The sequence below is a fragment of the Portunus trituberculatus genome, chromosome 42 (genome assembly GCF_017591435.1).
Source record: "Portunus trituberculatus isolate SZX2019 chromosome 42, ASM1759143v1, whole genome shotgun sequence".
Classification (NCBI taxonomy): Eukaryota; Metazoa; Arthropoda; class Malacostraca; order Decapoda; family Portunidae; genus Portunus; species Portunus trituberculatus.
The window spans coordinates 16,749,438-16,765,460 of record NC_059296.1 but is presented as its reverse complement, the minus strand read 5'-3'; the positions used below and the strand labels follow the sequence as shown (position 1 = coordinate 16,765,460).

The window sequence follows — 16,023 nt, the reverse complement described above, 5'->3', positions numbered from 1 at the left end:
AAGTGACCCACTTTTTATTCCTCCGACCCCTCATCTCTCTCTCTCTCTCTCTCTCTCTCTCTCTCTCTCTCTCTCTCTCTCTCTCTCTCTCTCTCTCTCTCTCTCTCTCTCTCTTTCCTTTATCCATCTATTTCCTCGTTTTTTTTTTCCCACGTCTTCTTCCTTCTCGTCTCCCACCGTTAAACATTCCCCGCCCGCCTCACCGCTGCATCAAGTCATACTCACTCACGCCAGCTGCCTCCTTCCTGCCAGCCTCCATGCAGCCCCTCCCTCTCACAGGCGCGCTGCAGTTGTGAGAGCGAGGCATCTGCAGTAATAAGCTACCAGCCTCCAACGAAAGCGCGGCCAGCAGGAGGCAAGAAGCAGAAGGTGAAGAGAGAGAGAGAGAGAGAGAGAGAGAGAGAGAGAGAGAGAGAGAGAGAGAGAAAACCCCGTGCGTAAGGTCAAAGGTCACGTAATGAAGAATGACTGCAGCTTTGTCTGAGTTTTATATTTTGGGAGGAAGTTATCAAAATGGAATACGCTAAGTGTCTATTGCGCCTCCGAACATAACTTTCACTTGGAAAAATTAACATTCATAGCGATGGCGGCAGCGGGTGGTGCATTTGTTAGGAATTAATCCCCAGACTGTCTTATGCTTTTCCATTATTCTTAAACGTGAAGACAAGGAGCCAAATACCACATCAATTCAGGCTATGGGGCAGTGGTAATGGCAGCGGAAGGTACTGCATATATACGATAATTATCAAAAGCCAGACAGTCATGTACTTTTCCAGTGCCCTTACACTTGTAGAAAATAAAGTATACAAATATCACATCGATATGGAAATGAGGTGATGATGGCGTGCGGTACGATAATCAGTCGTCTTGGTCTTATACATGCGAAAAAACAAAAAAACAAAAACGTAATGTGTTCGGATAACGTTTCTTCCGTGCCATTCCAGCTCTTTAACACTAATAGCTATCGATAATGCTCTTCCTTTCCCGATAGTGAGACTCTTTCTGATGGTTTTTGTCGTGCCTGAGCTGCTGCATTGTTCCCTAAAAATGGCGGCGTGGCAGTATCGGCCTTGTAAAATAATACGCTGATCGATCTTACATTCCCACGCTACCGACAACAAAACTTTGAGACTAGCACCACCACCACCACCACCACCACCACCACCACCACCACCACCACCATCATTAACATCTCGTCCCCTCCGCCGGGATATTCATAATTACCAGCCTTCCAGTAGACAAACACCAACTAAATTTTAATATGGTACCTTCTCTTCTGGTACACACACCCCAATCCACTCACGAAAATACACCATCACTCCTGCCTCACCCGTGAAACTCATATCATTAATACCAAAGTTCTTTCCTGTTATGCCATCCTTCTGCTACACACACCTTTACTTAAACTTTAATGTGCTACCGTCGAGAAGCTTTCCCCATTCCTCTCGACACGACTGACATCCCCAAACCAACAGAGACGTGGCGGGGTTTCCAAGATTACAGAACTCAGTGATATACCGTCTGTAGTCCCAGTCTGTGCCTTGGCATGAGGGTGGTATCGGGCTAAAGTATAAGACTGGAAGAATTTATGTTTAAGCTAAATGAAGATGCAAATAAATAAGGAATCAGCCTAATTAGGAATAAAGTTAAGAGCATTCTATGAAGATAAAAACTAATGATGATAAATTTACGTCCTGATAAATCATTTGTATTAAACATTCTTATAAGGAACGCGGAGTTAGATCACCGCTATGAATCCCTAAAGTTACCTCCAGGTTACCATACCCCGTTGTTATGTTAAGGACACGTGTATAACATGATAAATTGCTGCCTTTCTACTCTGCCAAAACGAACTGCTCTCCTCTATCTTGTCCACCATATTCCGCCCACGAAGCGCCGCGCCCGCCACAACTCATCACCGACATCCATTATGGAAATGAAATTCCGACATCATGAACATTTTTCATGGTGGGTTATTACATAGAGGAGGAAGCCACTATGAAAGAAACTACGGAAAAAAGTAAATATTCGCTAATATAAATTTAATTATAGTCCTCTATGACAAAACACTGCAACAATGATGATGGTGGTGGCGGTGCTGGTGATGGTAGCGGTGGTGGTGATGATGGTAGTGGTGGTGATAGTGGTCGTGTGTGTGTGTGTGTGTGTGTGTGTGTGTGTGTGTGTGTGTGTGTGTGTGTGTGTGTGTGTGTGTGTGTGTGTGTGTGTGTGTGTGTGTGTGTGTGTGTGTACATTTCGACACTCATATACTCGTAATTCAATCGCCTTCCAACGGCCCTTCTTTGTACGATGATTTCAATAACATCACATAGGTGTCAGAAAAGAAGTGTTTGTTCCTTTGTCGCAATACACGTCTTTTCTTCTTTTCTTTTTCACACTATCTTTCCGTGTAACAAGAGTGAGTTGAGAGTTTCCCTATCGACCCACACCGTGACTCTTTAATGTAGGTCACAGGAAGTAGGGCCACTGAGATTGCTGCAGCTTCCCTCACCACTCCGCGAAACGAGGGGTCGGCGTCCACGTAAAAAAAAAAAAAAAATGCAAATAGGTTATGATCATCTCTTAGCATGGCTGTTGAACGTCATGGTGAGAATAAGAGAGGGTGAAGAAAGGTAGGTACACTAAAGCTTTCAAAATAGATGAGGTCTTAGGAGTCACGCCCTTCTATTTGATCCAGCTTGGGCACCCGATAGCTTAGCACACACACACACACACACACACACACACACACACACACACACACACACACACAACGCACACACACACACACACACAATCGTTCAGTTACTGCCATCCAGTACAACAGTTCCATTCACTACCACAATCATCACCACAACCAATTCTCCATATCACCATCACTATTGCATCCATCACTACAAACACTATCACCGTCACACACACACACACACACACACACACACACACACACACACACACACACACACACACACACAGAAACAACCACCATAGAATCAAAAGTTGAATATGAACTATGGAAATTTTGCCTTAGGAAACTTGGCATGTAGAACGAAAACTTCCTTAGCCTACAATATGTATGTCACTAACTTCAAACTTCACACTGTCATCCACACTCCCAGAGGCCATCACAACCACACGTGCACTCAGGCAATACAAGGCAGCACCAACTCGTCTGATAACGCCACTGCCACCAACCATCACGTACAAGACCAAAACATTCGCGTCTTCGTCTGTGCTGCGAGGACACTTACAGAATGATCGCTTGGACGGAGGCAGAACATGAGGTATAACCAACACCTGCAGGCCATAAGAGGCAAGCGAAGGTTCGAGAGAGAGAAAGCAGGGGAAAAAGAAAACAAAATAGAGAGAGAGGGTGAGCAAGGCAATAGAAAACAGCAAGAAGTGGGCAGGTGGTCTGAGGGAACCAAGGCGGGATAGAAGTGCTCTTGATTGGTGCTGGTAGGAAGGAGAAGAAAGGCGAGAAAAATGAAACAAGAAACAAGGGGAAAATATACAAAAATGAATAGATAGAGAAAAAAAACTGAGTTACATAAGAAAATACAAAATAATTAAAGTCGAGTCCTAAGGTGTGCTTTATGAAACACCGACGGAAAAAAGGAAAAGAAAAAGACAAGAAACAAAGAATAGAAGCTTGAGAGACAGCGCGCAAAATTAAACGAGAAAAAGAAAAGAAAGGCAGCAGGCAGGAAATAGAAGTGGTGGAAACACGTAGTAAAACAGAAAAAAAGAGACAGGCAGAGGTAAAGGCGGCAGAAGTTGGGAGTGGTCGGGGCGTGATGCAGGCGATGATGTGCAGCACGGACGGGGAGAGAGGCGGCCAGCTAAACAGTGAAGCATCGTTGAGCCAAAGAGGATCACTCATAATGGTCTGGCGTACTTACTCTTAAATATTTAGGGAGAGAATATCTTTAATGAAGGGATATACCACCGGGAAGTATTGGAAGCCTAACATTTCATATCATGGCCTCCAACATAAGATTGGATAAAAGAATGCGGCAGAATTCATAAACGGAGTATCTTGCCATTGAAGTGTGCGAATGACATGCGGTAAAACTCATGGATTTCTGGTTCTGATCTCAACAAAGTTTGGTTTCCGAGTAAAGTTGAGACGCAGACATGTGAATTCAGCTGCTACGTCTTGGTGTTGGCATCATGTTAAAATCTTTTTTACGGAGCGTCTTCGGTATCGATACTGTTTGAAGACCTCGGGAACCCTATTTAGATAAAAGCTCTTACTTCAAAATTCCCTTTGTTTGCTCTCTCTCTCTCTCTCTCTCTCTCTCTCTCTCTCTCTCTCTCTCTCTCTCTCTCTCTCTCTCACGGTTCGTTTACTAACTAAAAGAATGCAAAATCCACTCCCTAAATACGAAACATTTTAAAACTATACTTCATCTCATTAAAATTCCTTTTCTAACTGCTCGTGAAAAATGGTAATTTATGAAAAGACTGTCAAAGAGAGAGACGCATTTTCCTTATTATTTTTTAGCGTCTCCTTTCTTTTTTCTTTAAGTCAATCAAATCCCTCTTGTTTTCTATCCTCCATTCCGTACTGCCGTCCCCCGCCTCTGCTACTCAACGGTGCTCTATTTCAACACCCTGGCACTTCCAAGTTAACTCTGCACGGCTTCAGTCTCATCAGCATCCGTCTCTTAATACCACCGTCCATCACCTCTGACTTATCTGCACCTCCACCACCACACTACACGTCCCCTCTCCTATCTGGATCTACCACGCACTCCATTCATAAGCTTACTTAATCCGATGACGTTTAATAACCAGTATTCACTACGGTCACACTCACCAATCATCAACACTCACCATTAACACTACAACTATTCTACTCATTCACCACAGTCACCACCACTACTTTTACTCTATCCAACACCATAACCACCATCACCTCCATCGCTCCGCACTCACCATTAACACTGCATCTATTGCATCCATCACCAGTCACCACTACTAGCATCTCTCCACAGTCGTTCAGTTACTACCAACCACTACAACAGTTCCATTTACTACCACCATCACCATCACAACCAATTCTCCATATCACCATCACCATTAGCACTACATCTATTACATCCATCACTACAAACACCAGCACCGTCCACTATCATTCAGTTACTATCTTACTCGTACATCGTAAGATCCCACCAAGAAAACTTCCTGTAAGAACGTTCACTCATGAGACTTCCCTTGAAAAAATAGTAATAATTCTCCGTATGATATATTAGGTTACGTTGAATTAATGGTGTGTGTTTTGTCTAGGGAAGAATTAATCTGGGTGAAATTTTCAATAAGGAACATGGATCGTTGATTTGTTTTTGTGTGTGTTTTTTTTTTTTCTTCCTTTTTAATACGTGAAGGAACCGAGCCAAAATTACAAAGGAGGAGGAGCAGGAGGGAAAAGGAGAAGGAGAAGGAGAAGGAGAAGGAGAAGGAGAAGGAGAAGGAGAAGGAGAAGGAGAAGGAGAAGGAGAAGGAGAAAAAAGAGGAGATGGAGATGGAAATAAGGAGGAAGAAAAAGAAGAAAATGAAAAAGAAAAAGAACACTACCACACCCATGCTACCACCACCACCAACACCAAAAACAACAACAAGATAAATCCCATCCCACAAGAGTCTTAATAGTCCTGAGAGCAAAAATTAACCACGGAAACACTCCTGAGAATAAAAATCAACCACAGACGAGAATCTACATACAAACATGTAAGCTACTACCACTACTTAGCACCCTTTACACGACACAGCTGTCCACTGCCACTCCCGCCTTCCACACGCCGATCTCCCTTCAACCACTCTTCTCTACCACCATTACCTGTTCTATCCCCGCTCCCTCCCCAGGCAAGGTAATCAGGAGTTCAAAGGCGGCGCACAAAAGAGACGTGACCTCGAGAAATTGTAAAAGCAGCATGTGGCGTCACTAGAGAGAGGGAAAGAGAGAGAGAGAGAGAGAGAGAGAGAGAGAGAGAGAGAGAGAGTGTGTGTGTGTGTGTGTGTGTGTGTCCCTTCCTCCCTCCTTCCTTGCCTGCCTGCCTGTCTCTCTGTTCCTGATTGTTGAACTACTGACGTGGCGGAGCAAAATGAATGTTATAGGTAATCAGGAAAGTCAAGGGGATACAATAGTGTTGGTTTGTCTCCTGCGTATGCTGAGTGTCTGAGGATGGAGTCTACATCAGTTGTCAGCTCGGCCCTTTTGTGTTGCTGAACAGATGCTACGCACGTGGTGATGTGATGACGGTGATAGTGATGGTTGTGGTAGAAGTAGTAGTAGTAGTAGTAGTAGTAGTAGTAGTAGTAGTAGTAGGTAGTAGTAGTAGTAGTAGTAGTAGTAGTGGTGGTGGTAGTGGTGGTGGTAGTGGTGGTGGTAGTAGTGGTGGTAGTGGTGGTGGTGGTGGTGGTGGTAGTGGTGGTGGTAGTAGTAGTGGTGAGTGGTGGTGGTAGTAGTAGTGGTAGTAGTAGTGGTAGTGGTGGTGGTAGTGGTGGTGGTAGTGGTAGGTGGTAGTAGTAGTAATAGTAATAGTAATAGTAGTAGTAGTAGTAGTAGTAGTAGTAGTAGTAGTAGTAGTAGTAGTAGTAGTAGTAGTAGTAGTAGTAATGATGATGATGATGATGAGAATAATAATAATAATAATAATGATGATGATTATAATAATAATAATAATAATAATAATAATAATAATAATAATAATAATAATAATAATAATAATAATAATAATAATAATAATAATAATAATAATAATAATAATAATAATAATAATAATAATAATAATAATAATAATAACAATAATAAGAATAAAATAATAAAAAAAAGAACGAGAAAGAACACCAACACCAACAACAACAACAACAACAACAACAACAAGACAAGAACAATAAGAAAAGGCGAAGCAGGAGAAAAACAACAACAACAACAACAACAAAAACTCAGTGATAGAAGCAGCTACATATAATTTCTGAACACACGAGCGCTCTGTGTGTGTGTGTGTGTGTGTGTGTGTGTGTGTGTGTGTGTGTTACCCTGTGTCATTATTTCCGATCTTCGGATAGGCCTGAGACCAGGCACACACCACACACCGGGACAACAAGGTCACAACTCCTCGATTTACATCCCGTACCTACTCACTGCTAGGTGAACAAGGTGAAAGTGAAACACACCCAAATATCTCCACCTGGCCGAGCCTCTGGCTTGTGAAGCCAACGCCACGTGTACCGTGTGTGTGTGTGTGTGTGTGTGTGTGTGTGTGTGTGCACGAGCTACTCCAACGCCACGTGTACGCACTCACTTTGATATTCCACAAATAACATCATAATTTTTACAATGGAAAGTTCAAAACAGAAAGGTTGTATTGCTTTCATAGTGCAGATACATGATATTCGGTGTTCCTTCGTAATGAAATTCAATTAATGCAACCATCCACTTCAATCATATTCAAACCTTTGGTGCTGAATGCCGTGCTGAAAATAATGGAGTACTTTAATTTTTCAATGCTTGTCGTTCTCATGTTTTATTTCAAGAGTGTGAGATCTAAGCCAGCGATTTCAAAAACTGATGTTTTCCCTGTTCTTTTTTTTTTTTTTTTTTACACACGCACATACTTCACCTCAACGTTTTCTCTCTCTCTCTCTCTCTCTCTCTCTCTCTCTCTCTCTCTCTCTCTCTCTCTCTCTCTCTCTCTCTCTCTCTCTCTCTCTCTCTCTCTCTCTCTCTCTCTCTCTAAGTGTTTATAGTTTCTCCATTGCGAGTGTACTTTCCTATTTTTCCTCAATCTTCGCCTCTACCTACTCATTATTTTACTCTTCACTACCATTACTATTGCTGTTGCTGCTGCTATTGCTGCTACAACAACAACAACAACAACAACAACAACAACAACAACAACAACAACAACAATAACAACAGCAACAACAACGCAAATGATAATTACCTTAACATTTAACATGCATGGATAAATGTCTCTAACATCAAGACAACTTTTCTCTTCACCAGTGTCAGCATCCTGAACCTTAGTTCGTGTGTGGGTGAAGGGCAATTACACCCATTCACTGCCTTTGCTTTACTGGCGGTATACAATCAGCCTGTCGCTTTGAATCACTGTTGGCACTTGACTTCTCCTTCACAACGGAGATAACGAGTGTAATGACAAGGGCGACAAATGGAGCAGGCAACCTTGACAGGCACGGAACCTCGACTTGGTCATGAATAGGGAGACATGAAACCAAATGGAACCTTAGCCTGTCGCATCCTCCGTAATGTTAGCCCAGTGCAGTAATCTCAAGCTCACTGTGTGTTATTTCGACAACTTTTAACAGCTTTAGTCATATTTACTTGGGTTTTCAAGGGTTGTGTCATAATTCCAACGTTTAACAAGAATTCTGCATTAATGGGATAAAACCCACGTGAAAACACTAATCATCTCTGATCTTCAAAAATAGTCCTTATGAAAGAAAAGTCTGAGAATGCGGACTAAGATGCAGCGCAATGACGTGGCGTGGTGACATGCGAGTGAAAAGTATCCACTGTTCCTTAAAGAATCAGAAGGACCGAGGACTGGTGGAGTGTGGTGAGTGTACTATAAATTCCACTGGAATGACGCGAGACTCCCGAATGCCCTCCGCCACACCAGACAGCCACAGCCTCAAGTGCGGACCCTGAGGACATTCCACAGCTCCCTGAAGGCGCTAAGGACCTCGTAAGGCGCGGGAGGGTTGCCTATAAAGACACTTCGCCAGCAGCAACTGATGCCGCCGCCACCACCACCACCACCACCACCACCATAACCATAAGTAAGGTACTGTATTTCTGCAAGAACTCCATCACTCAGCAAAATATTTTTTAATTCCAAACCCTCTCTCTCTCTCTCTCTCTCTCTCTCTCTCTCTCTCTCTCTCTCTCTCTCTCTCTCTCTCTCTCTCTCTCTCTCTCTCTCTCTCTCTCTCTCTCTCTCTCTCTCTCTCTCTCTCTCTCTCTCTCTCTCTCTCTCTCTCTCTCTCTCTCTCTCTCTCTCAGGTAAGAGTGTAATACTGGAAATGGCTTTGAGGAGGGAATTTCTATGCGCATATATCGACAAACTTTTCAGGATGTAAATTAAAGAAGTCACATGTCACCACTAGTACCTTTTTCATTCTCTCTCTCTCTCTCTCTCTCTCTCTCTCTCTCTCTCTCTCTCTCTCTCTCTCTCTCTCTCTCTCTCTCTCTCTCTCTCTCTCTCATCTCTCTCTCTCTTTCTCTCTCTCTCTCTCTCTCTCTCTAACTAGACTTTTCTCTCTCTTCCTCCTGACGTCGACTGCCTTCGCTTCATGCAGTTCACGCCTCAGTTGCTGCCTCCTGTTTGTATGAGCAGGACAGACGAGAGGGTGGGCAGAGGCAGGGAAGGGTGCTGACTAATACGGTTTCTTCAAAGAGTAAATTTTACCTCCCTTTCATTCCTGCTTCCTTTATGTTATTTCTTTTATTTGGTCGCCCTTTTTCCACAATGCCACTGCCCACTCCACCTCCCTATTTCTCTTCCTTTTAGTCGATAGTAACTAGATAGTGAGGGTCATCATTCGGGTAATTCTCTCTCTCTCTCTCTCTCTCTCTCTCTCTCTCTCTCTCTCTCTCTCTCTCTCTCTCTCTCTCTCTCTCTCTTTGTCTAATCTGAAGCAGCAACAACGCGAGGCCTTCACCAAACCGTCTGTTTCATGCACCTCAGGGCAAGGCGGGACAGGCGAGGGACGGAAGTGGCGCAGAAAGAGAAGGGGAGGAGGAAGAGAGGAAAAGATTTAGAGCCGAGAGGATCTAGAATGATTGATTGGGACCAAGCTAGAATGTGCCACTGGTCGAGCTGGGATGAGGGCATCGAGCTGAGATGAAGGTGCTGTGGTGGGAGAAGAGTTATGAGGCTGTGGACTGATGGACCGGTGATGTTGATGGTGGGTGGGGCAGATAAGGTTGTCTCCCCATCTCTCATCATTCCTTCCGTTCTCCCACCATAGCCTCCACGCCCATAAAAGAGAGGAAAAAGGAAGTTAAGTGTGATGATGTTGGTTTTGTGACGGCTTTGGAGGATTCATTTGTGGCTAATGACGGCTTTTACTTCGAAAGCTGATTGTTGAATTCAATTTCTAAAGTGCTTTATGTTTTAACCTAATTTTAGTTAATGTGAATTTTGATTGTGATTGAGTTTTTTTCTTTTTTTACTTGCGGATGTCGCGAGGCGGGGTTAAGTTGATTGACATGTTTGTTTGCGTGTGTGTGTGTGTGTGTGTGTGTGTGTGTGTGTGTGTGTGTGTGTGTGTGTGTGTGTGTGTGCAAGGTTCATGCTAGGCGTGTACTGTGCGTGGCCTTTGTCTCCTTCTCATAGTACATGGCCCCACCCATCCACCCACCTACCAGCTAGCCAGCCAGCCCGCCCGTCACCACGATACCTTAAAGCTGAGCTGGGGGTAGAGGCAGGACCGGCCTTTCCCACTCACGGCCACCCTCCAACACTACACCCCAGCTTCCACGCCCTCCCCGCCTGCCTGCCGCAGTGTGTGCGCGCGCGCGCACACACACACACACACACACACACACACACACACACACACACACACACACACACACACACAGCACTTCCCTACCAGCGGTGGAATAATTTAACTTGCCAACAAGCGCGCTTCTAAAGTACTATGGTTGGTTTTCTGGCGTATCCGCGAAAACAAATTTTTTTTTTTTTTTTTACTTCCTAAATGAACCATCTCTTACTTGTGACGCTGATAACTAGGACTTCCCTGAACACTAAACGACATCACCACTTTACCACACCAATGCACCGTCCTTGTTTCAAGAACTGTGTGATCTCATGACTGGCGTCTCTCATAAAGTGCCCTTATAGTTTTTCCTTCTGTTCGGGGCTTAAGTCATTAGCAAGCCACTTATGTGGACCGTAAAGTATCTGAGATAAATCAAATTGTCAAAAAAATAATTAGTCGAGGGAACTAAAGATATGTAGTCTCCTTCTGACCTTTCACGATGGCACTGATTTGTGAATGTAAGAAAAGTAAATGAAGTGAGTGTCTCCAAGGAGCTATTTACGACTGCTATGTCACTTATCTCTCTCACAAAGATTACTCTTTGTAATCTTCATAAATGTGTGTGTACTTACCAGTATAACAAATACATTTCTCGTAAACTTTTTATTATTAAACTATTGGGATCGATAAAAAAAAAATAATAATTTTCTTACATCCATGAAAATCATATTTCATTCCTTCCTTTCTCTTCAAGTCACCACTATTATTCTCCTTTCCCTTGTTCTCAATCTTCCTTTCGTCACATCATGTCTTTCCTTACTGTAATAGGCTGCACATATTTGCGTCCATTGGCATTGAAAGCTGGCCCACTTTCGTCAAGAGGGGCACAAGACTTACATGAATGACATAGACCTCTAAAACATGCAAGTGTTCCTCCTGGTCACAACCAGTGCTACCATACTTTGTATACCTTTGATAACTGGAATGATACGTGTTTCTCGTACACAAATCAACATTAAATAAAAAGATTGACATCAAATACTGCAGTATATGGAGAGAAATTCGAGTACCGCACTGCTCAACTGACAGGACAGTGGCGTGTCACCCGGTGCAGGGCCGAGGCCACACAACGGACTCGAGAACAATCCCAGTTATGGGCCAAGAGACAGCGAGTGAGAAGGCGACAGGGAGGCGCTCCCTCCCCAGAGCACTCCTGTGCCTACCAGAACTCCCGCCCAACGGCCAACATACCGATACCACACTACCACTGTGTAGCCAGGCCGTTCGCCGAACGACCTACCATACCGAGGCCACACTATCAGTTCAGAGGGAGTTTTGGCGGGCATGGGAGTGCTCTGAAGAGGAAACGCAATCCTGCCGCTGTCCCGCTCGCTGCCTCTCAGCCTGGGCTTCCTCTCGAGTCCGCTGTGCGGCCTCGGCCCTGCACCGTTGCTCTTCGGTCAGCTGAGTAATGGTAGTCGAATTTTTCTCCATAAACTACCATTTTCGATTCCAATTTTTTTTTCCATTCAGTCTTAATATTTGTACAAGAAACACGTATCATTTCACTTATTAAAGGAAAAGGATCCTAGCGTTGGTTGTGACTATGCAGGAGGAACACTTTTTTTTCTTTAATGTAAGAGGGCATAACTGGCCAAGGGCAACAAAACGCGTGAGAGAGAGAGAGAGAGAGAGAGAGAGAGAGGTGGGGGGGAAGGGGATGGGCGGGGAAGGAAGCAATAGCAACAGCTTACCCTGACCAGCACACTCACCACGGACAAAGGTAGTATGCGAGCCCGTGACGAGCTACTCTTTTAAGGTGCTGGCACACACAGGAAAGACTTTATGGAGACTTGTAAGAACACTCAAAACATAAGCAGGTCAGAGCCAAAGGAGAGTTAAGAGTTCACTGAAAATTCCGATCAAATATACACTATAGAGTTTCCATGCTGCAGCCAGTAATAACAACGAAAAGTAGCCACTATTACAGCAAATAAAAGTAGCTTGCACACACACACACACACACACACACACACACAAAGCATACTCACCGTGGTCCGGATCTTGATAGACACCAAAGTCGGAGTAGGCTCGGCGGCGCGTGTGAAGCACCTCCAGCATGTTGCCGGCTGGCAGTTAGGTGCCCTGTGGTGTTCTAGTTTTTGTCTAGCAGATGAAAAGGTCCCTGAGAAGTCGTGTATTTTTGCACCAAATTTATAGCACCTACACTGTTGACAAGGGTCGCAGTGTTACTGTTTCAAAGGTTCACTGCGGTTCGAACACTTGATGTAGTTCACACACTAGCACAGGGATGAAGGATGCATAGAAGTGAAGTTCAGGTGCAGTCAAGATGTTCGGAATAAGCGCAATGGACACCGGGCTGAGCAACAGATGACTCTCAGCAGTGAAGGAACACTTATTCCTGGACGGAGGGATGTCAGCCTCCTATCACTAAAAGAATCTTGCCATTGTTTGATCAAACACACTTCAGTCAAAACATTCCTTTGTACTTGTCTAAGATTCCTGAGGAGCAAATAAGCATTCTATTATCTCGCCATTTTTTTCATAATACCAAACATGAGTATCACAACTCGTAATCACTTGGCCGCCGCCACGGCGGCTTAACAACTTGTAGGTCCCAGACGAGCTACAACATGAGATTGGCCTCACTACTCCGTTACTTACTTACTTTCTAAAGGCCACGAAAACACGAAAACAAGAAAGGAGACGAGAATGAAACAGAAAAGTGAAAAAGAAAAAGGACGTGGCCGAATGTTAAACATATATACCTTCACAAACGTAATTAGGTTTGAGTAAACGAAGGTGTATTTGCTGCCCTAATTATGTTTCATGTTTCATTATATGAAATGTGTGTGTGTGTGTGTGTGTGTGTGTGTGTGTGTGTGTGTGTGTGTGTGTGTGTGTGTGTGTGTGTGTGTGTGTGTGTGTGTGTGTGTGTGTGTGTGTGTGTGTGATCAGGAGGACTGTCTGAGTTGAATCAGCAGTATCTTGGCAGCACCTGGCCACGAGACACGTCTGTCGATATGCCTTGGCAAGTCAATAGTGAAGACTGCCAAGGCCAACATCCGCGTAATTGAGTTGTGTTCGCAAGCCGCCCAATTGTATCCCAGACAGTAATGAAGCAACCCTAAACCACCTTCCCCGAACTCAACAAGCGTTCTCGCGGAACTAACGTACAGAATTTGGCAGCAAGGTGAGGACCAAGAATGGAGCCTGAAGGGGCTGCTGGGTCACTAGTGAGGCCACTGCGCCAAGTGGCGAGGAGACATTCCCTGAGTGTTGTTATTGAGCAGCGCCGTCAATCAAGGTCAAGGTCACGTAAACGATTCATTCATCAACCTCCCACAAGCGAAGATAATGACTGTCCTCACTGGCAAGAGCTCCGTCCTTATCTCTTCGTTCACTGAATACATCTGAGATATTTTCAGCTTACGTCAGTCCCTCTTTCATAGCTACGTGATAATAACCTCTTGCGCTTTTTATGTTTCCCTCAAGTCATTATGATCCTATCTTGGTACATCTATGTAAAGCATTCCCTCTTCCAAACACCACTCATCACGGCAGTCAGGCCACAAAATCCTATACCTTTGCCGACAGTCCTGAAAGCATTCATTACTACCAAACGATTTCAAACACTCAGTCTCATGGAGAACACCAACGAGAAAAACTATACACCCAAAACTTACAGCTGAAAGACATCCACACACCAATACCCTTTGTGAACTACTGCTGAGCCCGGCAACGTTGGTTGGGCCAAATGAAAATGGAGCAGACGAAAACGACCACCTAGGCGTTATGCTTGCTCGTCCACGCGCTTGGCGTGGAATACGAGGTTATAATTGTAACTCCCAAGTCATAAAACATGTCACCTCTCTAGTTATGCCCAATTCATCTCATGAGGCCGTGTCAACATTATGTTTCTATTTGCAGGTGCTGCACAGTCATCATCCTTATACAGAGAGGTGTGGCGCACTGTTTGAATGATCTCGTAATTGACATATTTTTTTTCAACTGTCCCTTTCGTTCACCGGCATCATCATGGGTTCTACCACTCGTACACAACACTTCTGGCACACCGAAGAACGATGAGTGACAACACAGCGGAGGATGCAACGTTCACTTGCCAGGGACATCATAGTAATATCTCAAGGCAATTCCCAAGGCTGCTGGCACGTACCACATTTCACTAGTAAAGTGTATTTTTACATACGCCCTTCCTCTCCCACCAGCGGCCTGAGAATCACTGCTGAGAAGGATGATAATGTAAACTTACGTAATAATGAAAATACATTGAAAATATCCCTATTTCAACTTCGGTGAGGTTCGTCGAAAAGCCTTATGTTTTGAGTTCAATGTAAATTGGATTGCTCAAGTATCCATACGAAAATATTTTACTAAGTCCCTCACTTTACGCCACTACCGCTGTCACACATGACACAGAAACTTGTAGTTGCATCGCAGCTCTTAAATAACACGTCATCTGTTATTGGCATTTAAACTTGGCATCTCTGTCACCTCCATGTAAGCAGACGCATTAACTAACACACACGTCTTATACCTTCAGAATTTTGTGTTCGTGAAACATTGGATTAGTGTGGTCATATATATTTATGTTTAAAGAAAATTGTGCGAAGAAATTTCTTCTGTGTGATAAACAATTTGTCAATGTGTGTTTTGTAGGCTCCCCCCAAATTCCCGAGCAGTATAACAAATATTGGTGCGCTAGTGACAGATACATTTGCTTCAAAGAAACTGAGGTGAGGCAATGTCTAATTTTATACAACACACCACATAATTTTGATAATTTAGTTCAGATACCATAAACATGAGGTTTCCATAGTAATTTACTGTCAATAATTATACTTAAAAATTTTATTTGCTCAAGAGGCGTTTTAGAGAGGTTATTAATTTTAATACTAACATTATAAGGTGTTCTGGACATTAAAGGTTGGGATATCATGACAGAGAGAGAGAGAGAGAGAGAGAGAGAGAGAGAGAGAGAGAGAGAGAGAGAGAGAGAGAGAGAGAGATAAAATCAGTCCGCAAACTACATATGTACTTTCAAGATCATAACCTCGGACCTTGACAAAGATCTTGCTAAACCTAGATTCAGACCACGTTCGTTCCTCTCATAACTAACACCTGTCCCTCCTCAACCCCAGCAGTCCCCAGCCAGCACAGCACCACCGCAGAAAACCACGTTATTCAGGGTGGACTAAAGGGACTCACCCCTAGATCTTTTGGAGTCCAGGTGGTGACTGACTTTAGTTTGTTGAGCCAATGGGGAGTTTTCAGAACTAGTAGTTGTCACCAGATGGCAGCATCAGACATGTTCTCTTCATTCACATAGGAGCAATATCAAATTTGTATACGGTGTCATTCAATATACATACAGATGCAATGAGTTTATAGGTTTTTCTATACATAATTCCTTTTGAGTAATGACACAGGCAAAATCGAATTCTATTTATAAACAAATGT

General features: G+C 43.7%; 1 protein-coding gene across 6 annotated transcripts in view; it reads right to left on the bottom strand.

Moving 5' to 3' along the window:
• The window catches only part of LOC123517306 (uncharacterized membrane protein C20F10.07-like), a 277,910-nt gene that overhangs the window by 218,390 nt on the left and 43,497 nt on the right, over positions 1–16,023 (bottom strand). The window contains exon 1 of one of the 6 annotated variants that reach the window (XM_045277262.1): positions 12,573–13,046. The exons of the other annotated variants lie outside the window; for them this stretch is intronic. Coding sequence (XP_045133197.1) covers positions 12,573–12,642 — 70 coding nt within the window. The 5' untranslated portion in view covers positions 12,643–13,046. Of the gene's footprint in view, positions 1–12,572; positions 13,047–16,023 lie in introns of those variants that run through there. 6 annotated transcript variants of the gene reach the window in all.